This window comes from Malaclemys terrapin, chromosome 4, assembly GCF_027887155.1.
Source record: "Malaclemys terrapin pileata isolate rMalTer1 chromosome 4, rMalTer1.hap1, whole genome shotgun sequence".
In the NCBI taxonomy this organism is placed as follows: Eukaryota; Metazoa; Chordata; order Testudines; family Emydidae; genus Malaclemys; species Malaclemys terrapin.
In genome coordinates, this window is record NC_071508.1 from 114,033,425 (window position 1) to 114,059,249 (window position 25,825).

At 44.8% G+C, this 25,825-nt stretch overlaps 1 protein-coding gene across 1 annotated transcript in view; it reads left to right on the plus strand.

The window, feature by feature from the left end:
* The window catches only part of NRXN3 (neurexin 3), a 1,374,011-nt gene that overhangs the window by 447,776 nt on the left and 900,410 nt on the right, over positions 1-25,825 (plus strand). Inside the window, exons 8-9 of the mRNA XM_054027796.1 lie at positions 9,024-9,227; positions 19,558-19,584. Coding sequence (XP_053883771.1) covers positions 9,024-9,227; positions 19,558-19,584 — 231 coding nt within the window. The remainder of the gene's footprint in view (positions 1-9,023; positions 9,228-19,557; positions 19,585-25,825) is intronic.

Here is a 25,825-nt window from a genome sequence, read left to right on the forward strand (position 1 = left end):
GGAGAGCAGGGCTCAGGAGTCAAGAAAGAAGGACTGAATGAAAGAAATTAATCCACCAGTAAGATGGACTGAATCTGTAACTTGTATCCACTGAATATTTGCCTTGGATTGTTGCTGCCTAGAGAGTCATAGAAGCAATTGTTTGCTTCATATGGAAAGAACTATTGGGACTGTGTGTGAGAGAGAGAGACTGTGAATGAGTTCTTGGCAATACTAGTGCTCGTGGTTGGGAAAGAGCTAAACATTCCTTTCTCTCCACGCACACCCCTACATCTACCCAACTCACCCTGATACTTTCTGGCATCATTGCTGCCCAAATTCCAGGCCAGCTGGCTCCTTGGTCTTCTCCCACATGCAGCTGAGAGCTGGGCACCTGAGTGCTGCCGGCATGGTATGTGCAGGTTTCTTCCTTTTACAAAATGTTTCTGAATTTGGTGTAGTATTGACAGTCCTGAGGAATGAAGTGCTCAGGTATGGCAAGGTAATAGCTCTACAAACTTCTCTTACAACTCCTGCCAATCTGCCCTAACCTTAACCTAGAGGGGCCTCTCTTAGGAGTGAGATAGAGTCCAGTCTGCATGCACCATTCAGAACTTAATCACTGCCGAGGGCCATATTTTGTGTTGTCTTTGTGTAATGTGGCCACCTGACCACTAGGAGCTGTCTTGAGACCCATCAACTAAGTCCACCAAGGTGCCATTGGCTAGGCACAGCTTTTGCGCACAAGGGCTTGCTTTTGCATGTAAAGTTGTAGCAGAGAGGTGAAAGCTCAGTAAATCATCACCAGTCCCCTAATCCTTCCTTCCTTTCTTTCTTTCTGCTGGCTGCTCTGTGTGTGTGGGGGAGGGGGCGGGGGGGATGTGGGAAGAAGGGGTGTTTGCCAGGGTTCACACACAGCCTGCCTATCAGATTGCAGCAATCATTCTCTTTAATTCAGAAGTGCAGCCTATGGAGACCACAGGCTCCACAGTGCAATACTCCATCTTCATCTGAGCAGCCAAGGCACTTGGATAGAGATGTAACCCTTCTGCCAGGTGGAGCCAGCAGCAATCAGGGCCGGGTTCAGTATCTAGGGGTTCCTTTCCATCAATATAACACAAAACTGGCTCGAGCCCCACCCAGTAACCTGGGAAAATGACACACCATCCCTGGGCATCTCTGAGACACAATACTTCCCCACTCGCAAGCACAGAGAGTGAGTGTAGAAAAGAAACTTTTAATAAAAGGAGGGAAGTAACTGGGCATTAATTTGGGAAAACACCACAAACAGGGTTCATAAACAAACCATGAGCAAAAGACCCACCCCCAAGTAAGTTGGGGAGTGTCCTTTTCCCCTCAGGTTCTTAAGTCTAGCAACCCAAAAGTCTCTTTCACCCGCCTGACCCTTCTCTGCACCCCACTCAGTTGCTGTCCTTGGTCAGTGCAGACCCAGAGTTCAGTGGTGCATCTGCAGAGTTCACCTCCCACCCTGGGTGGAGGAGGAGGTGTAAAAGAGGCACCTTACTCGCTCTGCTGCTCGAGGACTCGCTCGCCACCCCTCTTTGCGGGGCTCTGCTATGGCCCTCTCCGCCAGCCGCCCTGCTGGCTGCTCACCAAGCCTCTCCGCCAGCTGTCCGTTCGCTGCGCCTCTCTGCCAGCCTCACCAGCCACTCATTCGCCAGCTCACTGCCAGTCAACTTCTGCTGCCACCTGCCTCTCCTCTGTGACCTCTGTACATCAGTCCCTTAGTAATGTTCAGCTCTTTGGAGGCTGGGCAGAAACACAGCCCCATCTCAAGTAATTTCAGTTCTCAGTGATTTTTAGCTCTTAGAAGGCAGGGTATAAACTCACTCTTACCTTACATAACATGGTTTCAGCTCTGATTGAGCACTTAAAATAACAAAGGCTCCTAATGAAGCCTATTTATCTCTTTCTTTGAACAGTGGGGAGGAACAGGTTTAATGAGTCCAGGGAGGACCCTTACGGAGAGTCCACACCTCCTGGCTGGGACATCTGGTCTCACCCCTCTTGCTTTCACAGGGCTCTGGCATTTGAGCCCCTGGCTTAAAGAGGTTCTTTCAATTGAATGTGACCCCCTTATTTGGGACAGGTTAAGCACAGTCCTGCTTTCCTGTATTCCTACAATAATTACAACATTGGTACCCGTATTTCACTACCCTTGCATTCAGTACTAAGGTGATTTGTAACCCAGCACCAGCCAAAGTTGATTACTTTGACACCGCTCTATCTGCTGCATATTTAAGTAGGGCAGGAGCAAACTGTATTTACATAAACACACCCAAAGTCTCTCCCCCTCCCAGCTAGCTGTCAGGGAAGCATTCATTCAAATCCTGCTTACATAGATATAGCATTGTACACTGAAACTTGTAGTGGTCACCAGTCACACCTCTGAGTTAAAGGCCAAGGTGGGCACAGGTCATCTGGTAAAGATTAATGGGATATATTTATGCCATTGACCACTCTTCAAGCTCATATGTTTTAACTGGGGGACTTTGTCAAATAATGGCCATTCTGTACTCATGTGATGTTTACAGAGCTAAAACCAACTCTAGCGAAAGCTGGATGCCTGTGTCATAAGCACATCCTCTATGGGACTCTAGCACTCAATCCAAGCACAAGTCTGCTGAGTTATTTTAATTTTTAATGAAAGGTGGTCTGGTGAATGGGGCTGGATCGACAGCCCTGAAAGCCTCTTTCTCTCCTCAGAATAGGGACAGCATGGGCAGTTGCAGGGTAAGCTTCTCCCCTTGCACATATCTCATCTCTAGTTTGCTTCAGCCCTGGCCTGGAGGAGAGGGAAGGGTGTTTTGTATGCTGAGAAGTGATTTCCTACTTCTTAAGTCCTGCCTCTATCCTTTTGTTGGCTCACCCCCTGCACCCGTTATCAATTCTTAATGCTTTAAATATTAGAGATGAGCTACAGCCACCACGCTTGGATCAGAGTTTGGGACTGAAGTTAGACCCCTTCCGCAACCCCTATCTTCAAAATCCATTTGCCTTCAGGTTCTGGTTCAGCCGATGGTACAGAAATCCTCATCATAAAATTCAGGTGTGCGGTTAGGCGTGCGATTAGGCCTAGTTTTTTGTACTCTCTCCAGCAATTCTGGGTGCTGTTCTGGTCCCTCTCTAATAGATATAATAATACATTTATTTTTTTTAAATCTTGACTTTTTTGTTTTACCTGTAGTGCTGGGGTGCAGGCAATCATTCTGTAGAACAGGGAGTGGAGGAATTGAATTATGCAGGAAAGGGGCTTCTCTCTGGATCTCCACTCTTCTTAGCGTTACTGTTGCTTCTCCACTTCTTCTTTGAGCTCTGGAAGAAGACAAAGTACTAGCTTATAACAGGTGCAAAATGGCTTCCGCATATCTAATAAATAGCACCGTGAATAGGGAGGGAACAGATTTGGAGCTCTTGTTAGATACACTCCAAATGCTTAATTTGTATCAGGGCTGAGCCCCAGCACCTCTGGACTTGCTGGATCAGTTATGAATGTAAAAAAATTGTTTGAGCCCTGGCACCTCTTTCATTACAAATTAAGTACTATGCACCCCCCCCCCAACTCCCCACAGACACTAGTGCAAACAACTGTTTTATGCAGAGCACATCTGAACTGAAGGCCTCAAAAGGCCATTTCATGCTTGACTGCACTTTCTAATACAATCCACAGCGAGGGCGGTTTGGGGGAGAGAGAGAGAGAGAGAGAGCATGTGTGTGTACACACGTAGCCTGTGAATATATGTATAATATACAGTACATTTGGTTCCAGCTTGCAGCTGCAGGTGGCAAGTTAGGGATGCAGAAGTGAAGGGGAAAGTGATTGGATTTTGATAAGCCAAGCCCAGCTCCCCATCTGAAAAAGGTGCTTCCATTTCCCTCTGTGTCCCCTAGCCAAGAGCAGATGTATTTCTCTGGGTGATGTATGTCACTAATGGCTGGCACGCAGAAGGTGTATGGCTGTGCAGGTGGGGGCAGGTGTCCTGTGGATTGGTGTAGGATGGGAAGTGCAGATGAGGAGAATGGTTGGTTATTTGTATGTTACTTGATGATCCCATTATTGCTTTGATGTGTAGAGAATTTAATGCTCTGCTAACAAAGGTCAGAGATTCTGATGCATTAGTCTCTCCATGCCATACCAGTAGTGTGATCTGCTAGTGAACCCACAAACAAGTACTGATTCCCCACCATGCCTCCCAACCATCCACACACCCACTCTTCACCATATCCGCTCCACCCACATACCTATATATCTACTGCACTTACCCCCACCCCATTCACACACCCATTTTCCCCATTACAACTGCCTCCCCACCACACATCCAGCCATGTGCCCTCTCCTGCAACTAGGCACATGTGCCCACCCACTCACACATACACCCTCTTCCTCTCACACATACATCCACTGTCTCCTATAGCCACATACCTGCTCACCTTCCACACCTACCCTCTCACCCACTTCCCCAACCTGGAGAGAAACTGATGGTGGCTCTAGTTCCAGCCAACAGCAGGGTCTGGATTCTGTTGACAAAAAAAGAATAATTCCATTATAAGAGTGACTTCGTGGATTGAACTTGAAAGAGACCACAAGGGAGTGAGGGAAAGATAAATAGAGAGCATCTTCAGGGCAGTGGAACCCAGAATCCTTAAACAATGAAAGGGCTGCAATAGCCACTACAAATCCCACCCGTTTCTAATTGGAATACAGGAGAGCATATTATTGGGAAAACATCACTGTTTGTCCAGGGCCTTGAGCAGCCCTTGGATAGCTGTGGGCAGGAAGGAATGCATATTGCTTCTTCTCAAAAATGATGTGGCCTGCATATTTTGGAGTCAGAGGCAATAAGAACTGGCTCTTTCACGTGTATCATGCCTGTGTCTAAAAATTCAGCTCATGTAAGGACCCAGAAGTTCTGCTGGGAACTACCAGGGAATGGGATGAAATTAAAAAAGAGAAAACAGACTCTGAATATCATGGAAAAACTGCCTCAGTGAGACCCATAAGCCTGTGGAATAGTTGTCCCAAAATGGTGGAAGTCCCATCACTGTGGACAACAAAAATAAAAGCAAGTATAAGGGTTTGGAACATTAGGTCACAGATAAAGGAAAACCATAAAGGCAATATATAGCCTATACTTATTAACAAGTTCCTTTCCTGTCTGATAAGGTGTTCCTCACTCAATAGTTTGTTTTTACAGCACTTGTCCAGTTCTGAAAACTGGGATCTGTCTTTCATGAGACACCCCTGCTGTCAGAATCCCTCCTCTATAATGGGTCCTCTTTCTCCTTCCCTTAGACAGTTAGAGACTATTGTCCTTTGACCCAAGGGGCTCCTAGTCAGACTTTTATTTGGGTTCTTTTGTCTTTGTAAATGCTGAAACCTATGTCTGCCCCAGACTGTAAATGCAAACTAGCACAGTTAACAGCTGTCCATTTCCTCATGTTGCTTAGGTCAGCTCTCAGACTCCCCCTACCTCGGGGAATAGAGCTTGCTCCCAACTGATTGGGAACATAATATCCTACATGTTACATAACTCTAAAATTGTTTCCCATTCAAACATTTTGCAGTGCCCATGATAATTAGCTAATTCTTATGTTTTGTCAGAGACCACACATGACCCCTTTTGGTGAAAGAGTAAGATGGTTGGACACAGAGGCAATATTCGTGCCCGGGCCTGCCTGTGTCACACCATAGGAGGTCTTTTCCAACTCTGGATTCTCTTACATGGGTCTATGATTAATATCCCACATGGAGTGATTGCCATAAGTCAGTGTTATCTGCAAAGGAAGGGGACACTCTAATTCATGTATTAATGTGTTTATGGAATTTATAAAATTTGCTCATCCAGGGACCCCTTATACATATTGAGGGACTGAAACGATAATCATAAATCTGCACAGGTTGTCAGAGTTCTAGCATGAGACTTCAATTCCACCCCTTTAGAGATGTACACCAGTCTCCTCAGGCAAAAAACTTGTGGAAATAGAGAATATTAAGTACTTATTTTTATAGCTCATTTCCTCCCCTCACATCTCTATTTTCTGTGATGTTCTTGAGGAAGATGGGAAAATGTAATTTCTTTCCTGACTCTGGTTTTCCTTTTCCTGGTATTCTTCCTACCTCTGTCCTGTGCCATGTCCTGTGTTTCTAGTGATACTTAAACCTGATACGGGTCTTGGTTTGTTTCTTTCCTTGTTTTGCATCACAGCACCATTGATCATATCAGCATGGCTCCAGGAACGTTAGCCAACTTGTACCAGTAAGGGAAAAAATAATAGAGGAAGAGACATCAGAGCTAGAAAAAACTTATTCGGAAACCTGCACCATGCTAGTACATATTTGTCCCCTACAATATCCCCTCCATTAAAACAAATGAGTTTTACACACATCTCAAGGAGAGAGCAGACTCACACACACACATAGGATCAGGGCCGGCTTTAGGAAGTGTGGGGCCCGATTCGAACAGTTTTGACGGGGCCCCAGCAGGGATGACTAAAAAAAAAAAAACCACGTAAACAAACACGTGGGGCTTGTACTCACCGGGCGGCACTCCTAGTCTTCAGCGGTGGGTCCTTCACTCGCTCCGGGTCTTCGGTGGCTCTGAAGGACCTGCCGCTGAAGTGCTGCCGAAGACCCGGAGCGAGTGAAGGACCCGCCGCCGAAGTGCCGCTGAAGATCTGGAGCGCTGCCGGGTGAGTAAAAATTAAAAAGGAGCCTCTAGCCAGGGAAGGGATTCTCGGCCACTTGCCCCCACCCCGGCGGCCCTGCCACTGGGCGCGGGGCCCTCTTAGGCGCGGGGCCCGATTCGGGGGAATTGGTGGAATTGGACTAAAGCCGGCCCTGCATAGGATCACACCCAAAATAGAGGCAGAGAAGACCTGATAGTCCATCCCTGGCTAATATTTCCTGTAGTCTATTCTGCAGGGCTTTACCCAGTCTTGTTTTTAGTATCCCCAAGCAATGGGAGTTCAACCACTTTTCTTGGAAGACTGTTCCACACACTAACTTACCCTAAGGTAAATTTTTCCTGCTATCTAGCCTCAATTTTTCCTTTGTTCAGGTTCACCCTTTTCTAGTTATCAGGGCCGGCTCCAGGCACCAGCCGAGCAAGCTCGTGCTTGGGGCGGCAGATTCCAAGGGGCAGCATTCCGGCTGCCCTTTTTTTTTTTTTTTTTTTTTTTTCTTTTTTTTTTGGTTTGCCACTCTGGCCGCCCTATAGGGGGCGGAGGAGGGGAGCACCCTGCAGCAAACTCGGCAGGGCAGCCTGCGTCCTTCCCTCCCAGCTGACCGGCGCGGAGCCCTCCTGGCAGATGGCACGGCGTGGCGAGTGCCCCGCTGAAGCGCTGGCCGCCCCCCTTCTCTCCTCCCCTCGCTAGACCCGGTGCGCACTCCACTGCACATCTGCAGCACAGGGAGTCCCCCTGGCTCCGGCTGCCCTGCAGGTTTTTTTTTTCCTGCTTTGCCGCTCCGGCCCCCCGCAGGTTTTTGTGTGTGTGTGTGTGTGTGTGTGTGTGTGCGCGCGCGCTTTGCTGCTCCGGCCCCCCGCAGGTTTTTGTGTGTGTGTGTGTGTATGTGCGCACTTTGCTGTTCCGGCCGCTCCGCAGATGTTTTATTTGTGTGTGTGTGTGTGTGTGTGTGTGTGTGTGTGCTTTGCCGCTCCGGCTGCCCGGCAGGTGGTTTGTGTGTGCTTTGCCGCTCCAGCTGCCCCGCAGGTGGTTGTGTTTTTTTTGGCTTCGCCACTCCGGCCCCCCCACAGTGTGTTTTTGTTTTTGTTTTTTGGTTTTTTTGCTTAGGGCCGGCTCTGGCTTTTTTGCCACCCCGCTAGTTATACTTCCTTGATCAATTCTAAACAATGCCTCTCCCTCTCTCAGGATTTTTGTAGGTCCTAGATGAAAGATAACATGTGTGGGTTTTTTCCTTAATTTCTAACCATGGGTTTTTAAAAAACCCACCAAAATCAAACCAAAAGTGTAAGCGTTCAGATGTTTTCTGTGTGTTCCTTGTCCTTGTAAAATTCCTGGTACCCATTTTTGGGCCACAAACATCCCTCTGGATGATAGTCAGCTAGACCTTTAGGCTGACTGGCAGCTCACTGAACAGCTGTGTTGATTGTGACAATTGGGCCGTTTCAGAATGTTTTGTCCTCTGGGTAATGGAGCTTCTGCAAGGTTGAAGGAGCCATTGCCCGTCATCCCTGGCTGAGAAAGGGCTTATGCCAGCCTGTGTACAATTTGTGAATGTATGTGATTGCTGAAGCAATACCATTTCGGGCTGTATAGTTTTTCTAAATGCTGGGCCTGTCCTGTGTGTGGGCAGGATATCTTCAAGCAGGCTGATGACCTGCTGTTCATTTTAAAGACCTAAAGGAAGGCAGTATGAAAATTACTGGGTAAAGCTTATATTTAAGAAATATCACTATATGGGTTTAAAAATTGAACAGTTGTATCACAGTCTGTGATTTCTTGCAAAATTATTGCTTGGAAAATACTCTCTATCTGATCAAATGCCCTACCAAATAAGTGACATTCCTTAAAATATTTGATATGTGATCTCCAAAGTAAAACCCATGTGCTGCAGGAAGGGGTTTTGGTGACTCAATAGGGGCTATCTAAACTAGTGACCCTGGACAGTGCTAGGGGAAGCTGGGCTGCCAGAGAAGAAGCTGTCTTTTAGAAGATAATAAAATTAAGGTCCTGGCAACAAGTGATCATTAAAGATCCCATGGCCCTTTTCACAAGAGGGGGCGCTATCCTGGGAGTCCTGGGAAATTCTAGTGTGGATAACTGCATTCTGCTTCCCTACATTGTAGTTTTAACTGGATACAATATCTTCTGCTTCGTGCTTTAACCTGTTGTGTAATATTGCTGTGTGAGGCCACTGCTGGGTGAGCCACTGCATTTATACCCCAGAATTGGCTGCATTTCAGTGGTGAGTGAAGTGATTGCTATATAAACAGTATGTAAGTGTGCCAGAGAAGCATTATGCAGCTCTCATGGTTAGTCATTGTTTCTTTTCTTCTCCGCAGAGGCTTCCATCTTGAGCTACGATGGCAGCATGTATATGAAGATCATCATGCCCATGGTCATGCACACAGAGGCAGAAGATGTGTCTTTCCGCTTCATGTCCCAGCGTGCCTATGGGCTGTTAATGGCCACCACTTCACGGGATTCTGCTGACACCCTTCGCCTGGAGCTAGATGGAGGGCGTGTCAAACTCATGGTCAATTTAGGTATCGTACAGAGATTCCCCCTTCCACTTTTAGTTTGGGCTTGTGATTAGTGTTTTCTTTATCATTTTTCTTTTTTTCTGTTGGTTTGATCGGATATGATTGATTTCTAAAGTAGCTGCTGAGACCCTTGTAATGATACTATCTGTGGAGAGAGAAATTCTCTCTGACAGTTTCTGCATGGACATTTGATGTCAATTCTTGGTCATGGATAGTGGTGGTTTTTAAGTCTTTATGTTTTTAAGTTTCCTTTCTTGGTCTGGAACTGGTTAGCTTTGTGTAAAACATGCTACTTGGTCCATCTTTTGATCAATCATATACTCATTAATTCAGCCTCTTTTCCACCACTCAAAACAGTCAAAGCAGGGCATGGGAGGGAAGCCAAACAGACATGAAGGGAAGGGGTAGGTGCTGTGAATCCCATGCTCTCAAGAGACTGGTCTTGGTCTAATGGTTTGAATGCTGAACCTTCTCAGGGCCCAAGCCCTTATAAAAAATACTGTTGTGTTCTGCAGTAATGGTGCTACATGTTCAAGTAACTCTAATGTAGGGTTGTAGCCTTTAAGACTCTTTCTGTTGAATGGCTTAGTGTGTTTTATAAACTCAAAGACATCAGTAATAAAGATAGGGGGAGCACCCAGAGAGATTATGTTCTGTGTAGGGTGGGTCAATTTACCAGTTCAAAAATAATTGGTCAATTGATCAGTCAAATTATGTCAAAATGATCAAATATTTTAAAGCACTCAGATATTAGAACCATGACAACAATAACAAAAGAGTAAGACTTTATGATTTTGATAGCGTAAGCCTTAGATACTTATTCCTAATTACAAAAAATTACTTAACTGAGTTATCTTAACTCAGAAAAATGTGAAACACAATTACATGAAGTTCTTAAAAAATGCACGAATAGCAACCCGATGCAATCAAAAAGGTAGGCCACCACCTGCATCGGGACATTCTTGGTGAAATATTTTACCATGGTCAAATAGGCGTTCAGTTGACCAAACAACTGACATTGTTTGAGTCAGTTGACCAGCTTGCCAAGCCTACTTCTGTCTCCTCAAAGTTATTCATTCTCAGACAGAACCTGAGTGGGAACAAATTTGATAATAAAAATGAGGGTTGTGGGAGAGTTTCCTTCATAACAAACACACTCTCTTATTAACCTGAACTGAGTAACTGGGGTCTGTAGATCAACAAAACAATCCACTCTAATTATCTAGGGATACTTGCTTGAGGATGCATCTAGCTTCCCCTCATTCTCTCACTATTGTAGGCCAGCAGGTGGATGGGTCCCCTGGTGGCAGCTTTTTGACTCTCATGTCTGAAAAACGTGAAGAGGCAAAATGCCAGTGTGTGTGTGTGGGGAAGGGATAAGAGATATTGGGTGGGTTTGGTTGTTTGGTATTTTTGGAGTTGAACATAAGCACAAAGTGAAATACTCTTCTCACTTATACTGCTGCTATCTGGTTGACTACATGTGGTTGCACTAGTATAACTGAGAGGAGACTCTGAGCTAGAACTGCAGAGCCATGGTACTTATTGGAAATGATAAGCCTCCCCTAATATTTAGGGTATCTAACAGGAACTAAGTGTATGCTCCACGATGAGCTTGGGCTAGCTTTTGAAATTCCAAGCCCCATTGTGACATCTTCCAAATACTATGAGCTATCAATAGGAAACTCGCTCCTGAGCCCTGGCTGGGCCATAATATGAAGAAGAGACATTGCAATGACTTTGCACAGTGCCGTGACAGTGTCACACATCGGACTATATATTGATGTGATTCGGTCATTGAATCATGTCACAGCTAGACATAGGTGGTATCCTCTAGATCATGCCGCACCAGAGCTGAATGAAACATAACTTGAATGGTTCTTCTAGGGACTGCTCCACCTTCGTCCTCATCTGGACTTTCAGCTGTTGGAGGTCAACAAGGAACAGTGTAACATATTGCCCTCCAGTCACCCCTCTAGGGCTGACCCAGGAGGTGGCATTAACGCTTCCAAAAGAACTCTTTTGGCTCTGGAAGGGAAAGTCAGCCCTTTCTTTTACTGTTGGGTTTGGAGGGTGAAAAGGGAATGATCTGTTTGAACAAGCTCCTACCCTGTTTCCCCGAAAATAAGACATCCTCCGAAAATAAGGCCTACTTACAGTTTTGCCTCTCGTTGTAATATAAGGCATCCCCCCGATAATAAGACCTCCCAGATAATAAGGCATCCACCGATAATAAGGCATTTTTCATTTCTGAAAAATAAGACATCCCCTGAAAATAAGACCTAGCGCATCTTTGGGAGCAAAAATTAATATAAGACACTGTCTTATTTTCGGGGAAACAGGGTATCTTTAAAAATGAGAAATGAAAAGAGTCTCCATCCCATGAGGATATGGAAGCACTAAGTGTTCCCTTAGATGGAAAAATACTGCACTGTTACATAGCTCTTGCGGTCTGGCATTTACATGCTGTACTCAGCTGAACTAGAGCACTGTAAAGCATCATTGAGTGTCCAGCCAGCATGGCAGCAGAGGTAGTACTAAATTGCACTGGTCCATGGGGAAATAGATCATCCCAGCCGCCACAATGACTTCTCAAGTGGCATCCATCTCTGCCTGTATCAGTTCTAAGTGAAGTGGAGAATTCCTTATGCCTACCATGTCCCCTTTAGGGATAAATTCCAAAGAATTATTGTTCTGTAGTCTAACGTATAAAGAGAATCTTTCAAACAACTCCAGCATGTGTGCGATTATTGTATTTGCAGCTGCTTCTTTTCCCATCCAATGCTATTTGTCCAAATAATCTAGCACCCTGAGAATTTCTGTCCCTTCCTGCAGTCCCTTTTCTGAAATTCTTTCTGATAATTAGAGTGAAAAAGTTTGTCTGTTTGACAATCAAAGTGCTGTGAGGCCAAATCTCATATTTTAAGAGGGAGAGAGTGTTATGTTGTCAGAGCCAGGTCTGGGAATCTGGGACACCTGGGTTCTATTCTGAATTTTGCCATGATCTCACTGTAATCCTGAGCAAGTCCCTTTACCCTCTAGTGCCTCACTTTATCCCTCTGCTAAAGGTGCTAAAGCTACCTTACCTCATAGGGAAGCAGTGAGGCTTCAGTAGTGGATGCTTGCAAAGCACTTGGAGATCCTCTCTCACAAGGCACTTCAGCATGTAAAGTATTGTCCTTACTGAGCTCTACTCCCTTTTTCTGCTGAGCAAGGTGCCACCTGGTAGGTATTGAGACACCCTCAACTTCCATGGAAGTCAGTGAGGGAAGAGGGCACTCTGGTACCTGCAAGGCAAGACAGGAAACATTTTCTGCCCATTTAATCTCCCCCTCCTCACTTTAAAGGGTTCAGCTTTACATCACAGTGGCTTTCCCTTTGGTAAGGGGAGCAGAAAACATTTTCTTCCAATGCCTGCCAATATTGCATGTTCCATCAGCTGTGGTAACTTGTTACAGACCTTCTGGAGACCATTAGACCTGGCCCAAATGCTAAACATCTAGCTTTTAATGCCCTACCACGTAAAGAATATGACTGAAAATGCTTTCTGAGCATTTTACTAAAGTTTGACCAAGAGCTTCATGTTACAATATACGCTACATACTGTCCTTGGCTAAGGGACTGGTACATGGGGAAACCCTAGTGAACCAAAACTCTGTTACTGAAGGTCAGTTATGCTGGAGCGGGAGTGACTGAATCATTATTTTTGCTGAGCTCCTAAGCTTTGCAGACATGGAGCTTTAGCCCTGCAGAGCTCTGAAGGTCTGTATTCCAATAAAAAAACTAATGCTGCAGCTGGGGAGAGCCTGTGCATCTCTGCTCCCCCAGTGATTTGAGCCACAGAACCTTCATTTCCATTATTTGGAATACTGAACCAAGTTAACCCTAGTAGTCTGAACCTCCCAGAGTTACAAAGGTTTCCCACAAGTCCTTAAATCAGGACTTCTCTGTTTTCCAAAGGGCTTAGATTATGTTATTGAAGGAAGAGATCAAATCTGAGACCTTGGGGGGTGGGGGAGGCTTTGCAGTGCCAAGAAGCCAAACCATCAACTCCCAGTTGTTTAGTTGGCGTTCTTGTCAACTATTTGAGGAGATAGGTTACATTCAAGTGAAATCCAAGACCTTCTGGCTTGACAGTGCCAAAATGCCCTTTTAAGTGACAGACGGCCACCAACTCCAAATAAGGGGGAGCTCAGATCTGACCAGCCATACATCCGAATCCCCAAATGGGCTGGTAAGTGCCAGATCTGTATCAGCACAGACTGTTTTGAGTGGTGTATTATCTAGTTGTGCTTTTTTTCTAAGTTATTTAAAGCTATTACTAAGAACTGTCCTTTTTTTCTCGTTCAATTCCATTTGGGTTCTGTTATGGTTTGAGTATTTTTCTGTGCTGTTTTTTTTTGTTTTTTTTCCCTTGTGTATTTGAGTTGTAAAGCTTCTCACACCCCATCAGCCATGGTAAATCAAAAGATGGTATTCAACCCTTCAAAGGCCTGAAGCCTGCGGCCCGCACAGCAAACAGCCCTGAGAACAGAGCGTACAGAGAAGCCTGCAGGGGCTGGCATATCCCCCTCACCACTGCAGCATTCATTGCCAAAAACTAAACCAGGAATGCTTACTCCAACGCAGACTTGGGTGGGAGGGGGAAGGAAAGAACCTTGACTATTAATTCTGTTCATTTAAAGGGGATGAGGAGCTGTTTCAGACCTTCCCAGCCAGGGGCCTGGGGCAGTGTGTTGTTTGTGTTAGCACATTTCACAGTATATTGGATGTTTGCTGTGTGAAGGTTGGGACCCAAATGTGATAAATCTCACAACAGAGTTGAGAAAGGAAGGCGGAGAGAGAGAGAGAGAGAGAGAGAAATATACAGTGAAGGGTGCTCTGGAATAGCCCTTGCTACTTCAAAGACATGCTGAGTGTGAGACAAATGGCATATCAGCTGGGAACAGCCACCTTCTTCCTCTGCCTTCCTATTGGCTGGTTTGTGCTGCCCTTGAGCTATGTTTGAGAGCATTTAGCTTCTGTCTTCTCCTCTCCCATGCCCTCCCTCAGGATACTGGTGACCGGAATAAAGCCCCTTCTGCAGCACAGCGCACATGAAGCTCATCTGACTCATAGCTTCTTCCTATCCTGAACTGAGCTCTAGCCTCGAGGGGGGCAGTGATGTCTTGGGCTTTCCAAACCAGTAATTTCTGCTTAACCCCCTGAGAGGTGTTTGGGTCAGTGGCCGTGGGTCAGAGTCCTCCAGCATTGCTGAGGCTGTATGGTCCCTTCCCAGAGGGAATGACTTGTCACTCATACATTTCACTCTCTGTTACAAATGTGTGCGTATCACACACAAAACACATGTATGCACAAAACACAACTGGCACCTATTCTCGTTGACACCCCTTTACACACACACTGTACACACATCTTTTCATACATTTCATTTACACACAATTTTGCACTCAGTGTCTACACCTTGCATAAAACAGTCTTGCACCCTGCCAGCCAGACACAGCTGCTGCACTTTGACACTTCCCCCCTAGCTCCTCAGACTCTGCCACTAATGAGGCACTTTCTTATTCACACCCAACATATGCACAACACATCTTGGCTTGTTAGGTTCTTTGTATTGTTTTATTACATCCAACTTTCCTGGAGGAAATGATCCAGAGTAAGCAGCATTAATTTGTGCTTTCCCCTTCCCATCCAACACTGCTGGGATCCAGTGGCCTGTACTTCCAGAGCCAGGTCTGGACCTTATTGAAGGAAGCCACATGCACTCCCCTTCACATACAGATGTTCCCTTTCACAGATTCTGAAGAAAGATCCCATGCCTTAGCAATGTTCTGCAAGTTAACTATCTGTGCTGGTGAGCACCCTGTCCCCTAGTGAAAAACTGAGGCAGCTCACCTTTGTCCCCTACTGTCCAATATGGGGAAATCACAGCCCCTGGTTATGCACTGAAATGCCACATTCCCTTTTTTTTTATGGTTGAAGGTCTCTCAATTCCTGTTACAGGAATTATTATAATGACAATAGTTAGGGACTGGGGGAAAGCTGGCCCTATAATTGCACACCCTATCCATTCTCAGAAGAGTCCTGAGTGAGAAGTTTGCATTTCCAAATCTACTTTCCAGTCGTGCTCATCATTTTCCCCCCCGCCCCCAGCACACTCCAGCGCCTCCCCATCCCTGACAAACGTGGGGATTCTTAGAAGTTAACCCTGCTCCTCAAAAGGATGATAACATCTCACAAAGACAGACACTGAGAAACTCAGACAAGGATAGTTTCCAGAAGATCCTGACTGTTACACACCACTCATACATGACTGAAGAAGGGGCCACCTGAAGCAGCAAAACTTTCAGTGAGTGTGTAGGTGGAGGACTCCAGGGTGATGGGGCAGATATACACAACAACTGTGTCCTGCAGATAAACAGGGCCACGAGAACCCTGGTGTAATTCCAGAAACATAGGTGGAATGACTCTAGGGATGAATTCAGTCTCTACCATTTAAATAGGTTATTTCTGGCTGTCAGAGCCCTTCATTCATGCTGCTCTGTTTCCTGTACTTGCTTCCTTTCCACAACTTCTGCACACCACACTCTGTCTATGCACACTTGTGTTTCCCTTACACTACATACCAGTGCTACCTTTAACTTTAGCCCATTGCACTGGAGCCATTAACCTTCTGTGCAGAGGAACCCCTAGACCTGTGCCCAGGTAACATGCTCCTGAAAATCCAGTGCTAGGAGATCCTACTTACTGAGCTGTTGGTGAGGCGCTCCTGATTTACAGTAGGAATAAATGAAGGGAGGTCTCCGGACTGGGTCTTCCCTGGCACTTCCCAGTCCTCTCCCCCCCGCCCCCGCCCCCCATAGATGTGGTACTTTGGCTTTGCTCCCTACCCTCCAGACATCTCATTCATAGACTAAACCTAACAGTTGCTCATTAGATCTACAGCTACTCTGGCTGTGCTCACCTTTAAATCCAAAGGAACAGAAAACCCCTTTGAGTCAGGAATTCAGCCAGACTGAAATAAAGCAAATCCCATTAGTAAAACCCAATTACAGTGTTGAGAACCCTCAGCAAGGATTACTGAAAGCCTTACTGTACCAATACGAACATGGGGGAATCCCAGGAGGTTTCTTTAATTACTGCCAAGCTCCTCAGCTCATCTTGCTTTGGCTACCTGGATCTGTACCTTAATATGTACCTTCTACCCCACAACAACCTGGGAGTGCATTGGTTTCACAGTGTTGCTCTGATTTAAAGAAGAGCCATTTTCATCCTTTTGAAGCTTGGTATAATGGGGAGAAAAATAGTTTCATTCGCTGATGGCGTAATCCTCTCTGCTACCCTAGGCTATGGCCAAAAATGGTACCCTGGGGCAGGAAATAAAGACATGATCCTAAGTTTTTGCAGTAGCCATTGATTTTTAGGTGCCTCCATTTTTTGCTGCCCAACTTTAAACAGCTTGGGCCTGATTTTGAGAGGTACTGAGCAACTGCAGTTTCAGTAGCTCATATGTCACTGGTATCATGGGGTGATAAAATCCAGTCATGGGTGAATCTTAAACATCTCAGAGGGTCGGTTCAAATAAACAGATGGTTCACAAGACCTTCAGCAGATTTAGAATCCCTCCACGCAAACGCTTCCCTTGGAAGATCTCCTGTAGGGCGACCATTGGTATTGGAAGACAGTGCCCTGGCTGGTTGTCATTTTTGGGTGGGAAGAGGAGGAGGGATCAGTCCGTGCTCTCATGTTCTCAGAGCCTGGAAATCTAGCCTCCCACAAAATCCAGGTCATTTTAGCACATCACTAAATGGCTTGGTCTCTTGTACATTAAAAACCCTACCAAACAAAACAGGGAGTGTATTTGTCTCTCTCTCCCAAAGCACTGGTCCTTCACCCCCATACAGCAGCTCACTCTGAAAAAAATACTTTGGAACATGTGGAAACATTCAAAACCCTTGTATAATGAAGCAAGAATTCTCCAGGCAAATAGATCATATTTGCCAATGACTTTTTAGTTTCCCGGTTTGATTATTGTTGTTCAGAACCCTGTCATATTTCTGTATACTGATCATTTGTGATCATTTGTCCCCAGTAAACCCCTGTATTGATCTAGCCATACCACTTGTGCTTGGTCTATCTCTGTCTCCCGTTCAGCCACACAATCTCTCTCTCTCGCTTTCTCTCTCTCTGGTCAGAGAGGAAAAGACAGCTGGTTTCTTATATATTTTAGAGGGCTTCCCTCACCCCTCCCATAAGGGATATAGCTACCACTGTATGGTGATCGTACCAATTGCTCCAGGGCTGTTTGCTCCCACTTTTCTGTTGCGGTTGACGACACATGACAAACCTAATCGCACAAAACCAACCCCAGATTTTCTCAAGAGAAGTTCTGCTTGAGAACAGACTCTCTCTGGCATTGCTGCTTCTGATTGGTATATCCCTAATCACTTCCACCCCTTCTTTATTTATAGAAACTGATTCTTTTCCTTCAGCCCCCTCCTTTTTATTTTTTAAAGATGCAGTTTATTTCTACTACTGAAAGAATTGTCCTTATTACACCCTTTGGAGTAAAAGCATTTCACCCTGATATGCAGCCGATTTAGCTCTCTCCCCCTCTGTGTTCTTTCCAGTCTCTCCTCTCACTTTCTGTCTGTCTTCTGCTGCTGGGCCATATCCCCATGATACAGACAAACAGCTGTGCTGGGCAAGGCTGCGGTTACCTGACAGAGGCTCTCCTCCAGGATATCCAGTCAGGATGGCCAGAACTCAGAGACTATGATCCTTAACCTGGGGTTTATGAAAGAAGTCCAGGATGGTCAAAGACACCTGGTACTGTGGTGATGCATTAACTCCATGCTCACATTGGGGCACTCTAGTGGGGGGATGTTCACAACCCCAAGGATCAAACCAGCCTCTCCAGGGGCCTCATCCTGAGAAGGGCTGAGCACTTGCCATTTCTAGTAAGTTAAGTGGAAGCAGCAGGTGCTCAGAAGTTCTCTGGTTCAGGCCATCAAACACCACTCGTTTTCTCTGTGGAGGCTCCTCAGTTACTATTTATTAGTGTGTAGGGTGATCAGATGTCCCGATTTTATAGGGACAGTCCTGATTTTTGGGACTTTCTCTTATATAAGCTCTTATTACACCCCACCCCGTCCCGATTTTTCACACTTGCTGTCTGGTCATCCTATTAGTGTGAACGAACAGAATTCTGAATCCCTTTGTTTCTTTTTCTTTCCTCCTTTCTTCCTATGCTCCTTTTCTCCCTTCCTCCTGTGTGGAACCCCTGAGTGAAGCAGGCAGGGCTGTCAAAGATTCTGAGGTCTGCCACTTCACTGCCTGTTTCATCTTCTGCCTGAATGTTACAGGTGTCTCATTCAGTACTAACATTCAGGCAGCAAGACGAGACTGGGCTCTGAGGAGCTGGCCGAGCTGGGTATCTTTGAACCAAAAAAATAAAAAAATCCCTCCCCCAACCAATCAAAAAATCACCCCAACCTCCCAAAAAGTAGCTGAAATCTGGGCTGGGTGTTCGTGCGGTTAGCTGTTTGCAAGTGGCCATTTTATGATAGGACACAACTGGGGAGGTATATTAACCCTTTCCTCACTTGAATGGACAGTGGTAAATGCACCTGTGCACATTTTTTCAAAGCAATCTGGGCTAACATTAAGGGGAGTGAGAGGGTCTGTCCTGGGGAGAGGTGGAAAGGGTTAAATATTGCACCAACCAATGTCGATAGACTGATTTTACAGGTATACTGTGTTGGACAGGTGGTATATTTATGCAATAACTATGAATTAATTCAAATGAAACCAAGTGTAAAGGTTGCCTTTAAACTTCAAGCTTCTTAGAGAAATTGCAGAGGGTTTCAAAAAATAGAAAGGACATTGGGGGGTATTACTTGCATTTTGAGGAAGATTATTTTGTGCCTTAATTACTTGTCAATTTTTTTTCCTTTTAATTAATATCAGTTCATGGTCTGAAGCTGTAGATAATCTTAGTTGCATAGGCGTCCTTAAAAAGAAAAGAACTTTCTGTGTCGATATGTGGATGTATATGTATATAGGTATATCTCTCTATACAAATGTGTGTATATATATATATACGTGTGTGTGTATGTATATATATATGCATATGTATCTGATATTTCAATAGAATATACTGTACATATACACCCATGCCTGAGCTTGTACAGACTGTATATAAATATAAAATGGCCACATCTCTTTGCGTGTGTCTGTCCCCGGAAGGGTGGACTGATTGTTTTTGGATGTCTGCAGCTGTTACCTTGAAGGATGCAATTTCATCTTTCATTTATTTTTCCCCATCTAGACTGTATCAGGATAAACTGTAACGCCAGTAAGTTTTCCCTCAAGTTTCATTTTGTTCTCTATATATTAAAAAAAGAAATTAACTTTATTTCCTTTGCTAGTTTATAAGCTGTTTTTCTTTTTCTTTCTTTCCTTCTTTTTTTTCCCCTTTCTTATTCATTTTTTTAAAATACAAAAATCAAAGATAGGGTGGGATCTGGGGCTGGGGGAGGAGGGAAGGATTCATGGTAATTGTGTGCAAATGTATTATGTGAGGTTTCTCCCAGGAGAAGATGAACTGTTATTTCATGGCTTTGCAGAAAAGCACCTGGGCATTGGGATGAGCTGAAAATGTGTTTCAGTGATAACCTGTTGTCTTTTGGGAAATGCCTTTAGAGATATTTAGAGAACACGTAAAAGTAACAACAGGTACTGTATACACTTCTCCACTACCTGAAAAACACCCCTATAATAAAATGTGTTCAGGACACAGTGGTGGCTGCTTAATCTGATATTTCTTCAATACCATTTTTAAGGGGGCTGGCGGGCTTGGGGGTTGGGGGGGGGAAGAAGCCCTTAGCATTGGGGTAGCATCTCAGACTCTTATATGAGAATCACCTGTAGGTCACCTCACCAGCTAGGCTTCTTTGACAAATCCTATCTGAGGGACTAACTCTGGGTCCCTTTCAGTCTGTGTGAGACAGAAGGAGGCTTAGGAATGCCATAAAGAGTAATCATTGAAGACCACATCCCAGCCAGAAACTCTGTAGTGCAACAGAGAAAGTCTCTCCTTGCCATATTTAAAAAATCAGGAGTTTAGAACTTGTTGAAATACATATGGGCCTCAGCCCCCAAAACATGGGTCTGGATTTTGGAGCCAATCAGCCTCCAAAGTTAGGGGCTGCTGGAAGCAAGGCGTTTGTCCTTAGGCTCATCTCCAATTAAAACAAAATTCCTTTCTGAAGTTGTCGCCCTTCTGTGCTGTGCTGCATGCAGGGGGGTTTATGGAATGCTGAACAAGTTGCTCTAGAGGTACCAGAAGACAAGAAGGCAAAGCTGGCTTGGTGGGTTTTTCTAAACCCTGTTGGCTTTATCCTTTGAGCTATATAGTCCGTCCAGTCTGAGCTAGTGGGAGGCCAGGGAAGGAGCAAATTATGTAGGTCACTTCATTCAGGCTGAGTTTTCTAACAGCACCAGGAGCTGCGCCAGGAGACACCACCTTAGACTCTGCTCTCTGGAGCAAACAAGTAGTTTGCAGCCAGCAATGAAACCACAGCCAGCAGGAGCAATGGCGATTCTCTCTGGGAATCATTCGCTTTGCTACTTTCCCTTCAGTTGGGACTCTGTGCAGGTGCAATGATGGAAACCATACAACATTTTTCAGAGTAACAGCCGTGTTAGTCTGTATCCGCAAAAAGAAGAACAGGAGTACTTGTGGCACCTTAGAGACTAACAAATTTATTAGAGCATAAGCTTTCGTGGACTACAGCCCACTTCTTCGGATGACTAACATATGCATCCGAAGAAGTGGGCTGTAGTCCACGAAAGCTTATGCTCTAATAAATTTGTTAGTCTCTAAGGTGCCACAAGTACTCCTGTTCTTCTTCATACAACATTTGGTTGTTTCGCATATGGTATTGACCCAAACCAAGGGGAGGTGTGCAGATGTAGCAGGGGATGATATACACCTGAGCAGATGGCACACCTGTCTCCCCTCCTGGTCACTGGCAGCTCCCTCACATGTCAGTCTGCAATGGAGCAGGAGTGCACAGATATGTATGCAGGATGTGGGCTGGCTAGTATCCTCAGTATGCTATGCAGTGCCATGCGGAACTGGCTGGCTCCATGGATCTGAAAGCAGGAGGAACATGGAGCCTTTGTCTGAATTTCCTTTTGAGCTTTTAGGTTAGTTTGAATGTTGTATTCAAGGGGTGCAAAACAAGGCCAGGAAAAATATTCCCTGATTCCCTGCAAAATGAGATTGCCAGTTTCTGTCCAGCACTACTAAGGACATTTGCATAAAAATGGGTTCTTTTGTTTCCTAAGACTTTCCATGCTTCTTGCTACTTATTCCCCCATCCATCCAGGAACTTGTTCCATGCTCATTATTTGTGTGTCCTCTGAGCACCGGTCTCAGAGGTAGCATCTGATGACCTCCCCAGCCCCACCCCATTTGAGAACAGCTGGTTCCTACAGTGTCACCCAGAAAGGGCTCTGTCTTCAGGTGTGGAATCAGCAGCAGCAGGAGGAGTAAACAAAGATTCTATTTTCATGCAAATTAATGTCCTTTAGTAATAATAAAAAAGAAAAAGGAAAGAAAGAAAAAAAGACAGACAAAAGAAATCAGACAAGCGGTTTGTGTCAGTTTCCCCACCAGCGTCAGCATCTCTCTAAATCATTTTGCTTTCATGAATTTTTAATAGTCTAGACTTTTGCATATTTAAATATGTTATTCTGGCAAAGATTTTATTTATTTATTTTTAAAACAACTTGGATTTTCCTAATTTAGTTTTTATGATTTTCTCCTTTGCTGCACTGCTGGCATGGTGGAAAGACTCGGGCTGTCTGTCCCAATTACTGGAAGGGAACCATATGGGAGTTGACTAGTGGTGAAACTGTATATCCCTGATCTATGTCTAAGTTCAACTTGCTTAGGCAACAGCAAAAGCAAAATCTCATCCTTGTACGTGCCCGGTGATTTATTCGTGCATGGGGAGTTACACATATGGGTGTTGATCTCCTAGGTTGATTAATATTCTGGGTATGTAGCCTGAATCCCTCCTTGGATTCAGAGTAACATTTCAGAGGTCAGAAGGATATGCGTGTGTGTTGAGGTGAGGAGAGGAGTTTAAGGGTGAGGGTGAGTGAGCTCAAGAAATAAGCTTCCTTTCCAGTTGAGGGACCTCAGATTATGCAGTCACCATTGCTAACTGAACACAGGAGACCTGGATTGTGTTTTAAAAGCAAACAGAGCTGTGGTTGGGAGATCCCATGGAATAGTAAAAGTGATAGTCTATGATTCTATGATGTGGCCTGGGTATCCTACTAGCATGGTCACAGACAGCACTGCAGCTCATGCTGCCTCCAAGGCTTCCAGCATGCAGTGACAGGTAAGGACTTTGATTCTCATTGCTCTTTCTGTTCATTGAAGGATGGTTTGGGGTTGGGGGAGCTTTTGTGCTACTTTGCTACATCTGTGGGTTGTTCACATTTCCTGATGATGTCATGTTCTGCCCTCCACCACTCCATTTTTCCTGCTCTGCTTCACTTCCCATCCCTTTCATACCTCCAAATTGTAGGGTGGGTGATTGATCTGGTATCCTGTGTATAGGGGCATGTTCTTCTTTTCATGTATCTATTTTATTTTTAAAAACATTCCCTCACTTCACTCTTGGAAAGACCTCCACTGGCAAAGTCTGAAGTCTAAAGGGCCTGATGCTTATCTCACTTAAATCAGAGGTAATTCCATTAAAGTCTGTAGAGCTACACCAATGGAAGCAAGGTCAGAATCAGTTTCTCAGATCACAGAGTTTGAAGCTGTGTAGAGTGATTTCTCAGCACAGACCTAACAAATGGAATAATTGTGTTGTCTGGCTTTGGAGGAGAGATTCCTGCCTGTCAAATGTCTCTGCTTGTACAAACATAAACTTTTTAAAAAATGAAGGGGGACTGAACTTTGAACATAAGAACACAGGATTTTCCCAAGAGGAACAGCTCTTTTGCCCATCTCCTCTTGTAACCAGCCTCCTGAAGTGGCCAACATACCTATGAGGAAGGTAGGAAAGCCCTTATAATCTTCCTCATCTATTGTGCCATGCTATCCAGTATTTCTTTACCTCTCCAGTGTGCTCTAGTCCTTGCATTCTGCGTCTCTTTTTCGGTGACCATCTCTCATTCCTAGGGGTGTATTCTTCACTGTCCAGCCAAGCTGAAGCCTCAGGAATGGCTCTGCATATATTTCAGATATAGTAGCTTTTGGAGTATAGGGTGCAGAAGTCCTCATGTTCGTGACATTTCTGGATTATTTTTTGCTTCCTATTTCCTGGCCTCATTTACATCTCTCCCGCCTTCCCACATTGTGTGTCTGATCACAGACAAGGAGGTGGGTGCTACCAATATAGGAGACAATCATTTTGAGACAGCAGTCGTCTTTGGTCCAAGGAACACTGCTAGGTTCTCTCTCAACATTCCATAGTGAGACCTTCACTTCTCACTAGAACATGCAAAGCAAGTCCTTTCCCAAGGGTCCATTTATTTGTGTGGGTCTTGAAGCCTCAGCAACCTATGAGCCTACTTTTTCTTCCATTTCAAGTAGCAGGAATAGAGGGGAGGAAGAGATCTCATAGCTCAGTTGCTACTAGGAGACCCTGTTTCTTAGGGGGGGCCTCATGGTTGGTTCCTTGCTAGGAGTCCAGTTAATTGTGAAGCTACCTCTGACAATAGCAGGTAGCTAAGACATGAGGCCAGCTCTCCCCTTCCAGCTGCAGACTGTGTTATATTTAGTGCCCTGTTAAATTCCATTTTCCATAATATCAAAGTTTCATTTTGTTAAGCACCAATGTAGCAACATAAAGCAGGAGCCTATGATATATGAATCTCTGGGAGATGTTAAGAGCTTTTCTCTCACTGCATTATCATAAACAAATATGCAACCATGCTAACCCAAATCTAATCAAAACATTGTAACACTGAGCCTTTTTCTATTTTCTTAGGGAATCTGCTGTCATTTTAATAAAAGCTTAATAATGCTCTAACAAGAAAATATTATCTGTAAAATGAGGTGATATGATTAGATGTTCCCATCATATTTGTGACGTTAGTATCTCCTAATGCCAATTTAATGTAATCCAGGAGGAAATTAATGCTAACACAGACTGAGAAATAATGACAAGTCTTTAGCATGTTGTACTGTAACATTGCAGCTACTGTTAGGAGCTTTAGTGTCTGAACAGCTTAGCTGGTAGCATTCTCACCTTTGGGCTGGAAGTCATGTATTCAAGTGCCAGTTCAGACCAATGCTGCCATTGCAGTGTGGGAAGGAAGGCAGGAAGGAAACTGTATTTTTGGATGGTACCTTCTTCAGAGGTCATGTTAAAAAGAGATTCTCTCTGCCATCCTCCGGTGGCATTCCAGGGTTAAATGAAAGATTCGTCTGTGGCAAGGTAACAGGATGTGGATCCTTTTGGCTCTGACTTGCTAATTTGAATCCCGCCCAGGTGTGTCGTCACTGAAAGCCATTGCCATCTGAAGGCTGTTTGGTGGCCTGCGTGAGGTGATGTATTGGCCTCAGTCCAGGTAAAAGCGGACAGTTATCCATGTGATAAAGCCCACAGTTGGCAGTCTCAACAGAGATGACCAGGTTTGCATGGCCTTTGGAGACTGGACTCCTTTCTGGGGCCCTCTAGGGCGGGGGTAAGGCAGTGGGTGCTGTGTGCAGGAAGACTGCTCTGCCACCATCTGAGCTGTACCTGTTCTGTGGATAAGGGGAGGATTTTCAGTCCTATCAACCCTGCACTTTCACGGGCAGAAAATTGATGTAAACATTGGAAAAACATGACGTAGTGTGTGGGGAAGAAGAGGGTGTTTATGCATGTATTTATTTTTGATAGGGAGCAGCCCAAGGATGGTATTTTCTAATGAGACTAGGCATGATTTAAAAAAAACAGAACAGGCACTAATCAGCACCAAGCACTCCTCACCATCCTGAAAGCTGCCCTTGGCAATAAATTCTGGGACAGATCACAGTGATTTCAGCAGTTCTGAACCCAGAGTAGCTGGTGAGGAGGTCGTAGTGGTTTGTATTACTGGATGCAGAACTCTTAACAAATGAAGGCTTTAGCAGGTACCTTAATTACCCCAGTACTGCAAGGACTGAGAAGACTGAAGTATTGCTGTGGCATAATTCATTTTAGGGGCATAGTTCATTGTTGTTTCATCCCTTGGGGGTAGGATTTAATACTAAACAATAAAGGACAAAAGACTGATGTGTAAAGTCAGAAAAAGCAGTGACATTAGAATGCATTTTTTTGCCATAGTACAAAGGCCCCATGTCACTTAATGTCCTGGAGGCCTTAAATCTGATCTAAAAAACTCTGGTATAGCCTTGATTTACCAAATTCCAGTCAGCCCAGACTTGGTTAACAGAGGTTGATTGATGACCCTCAAGATAGTATTGTTTTCCTCTTTAGAAAGGCTGCAGTTCTGGTCCATCAATTCCAGAGCTGAGAAAGAGGGTTCAGTGGGTTTTCTAAAGTCACTTGGTTTTAAAGGGTCAGCACTGTTTAGAATAT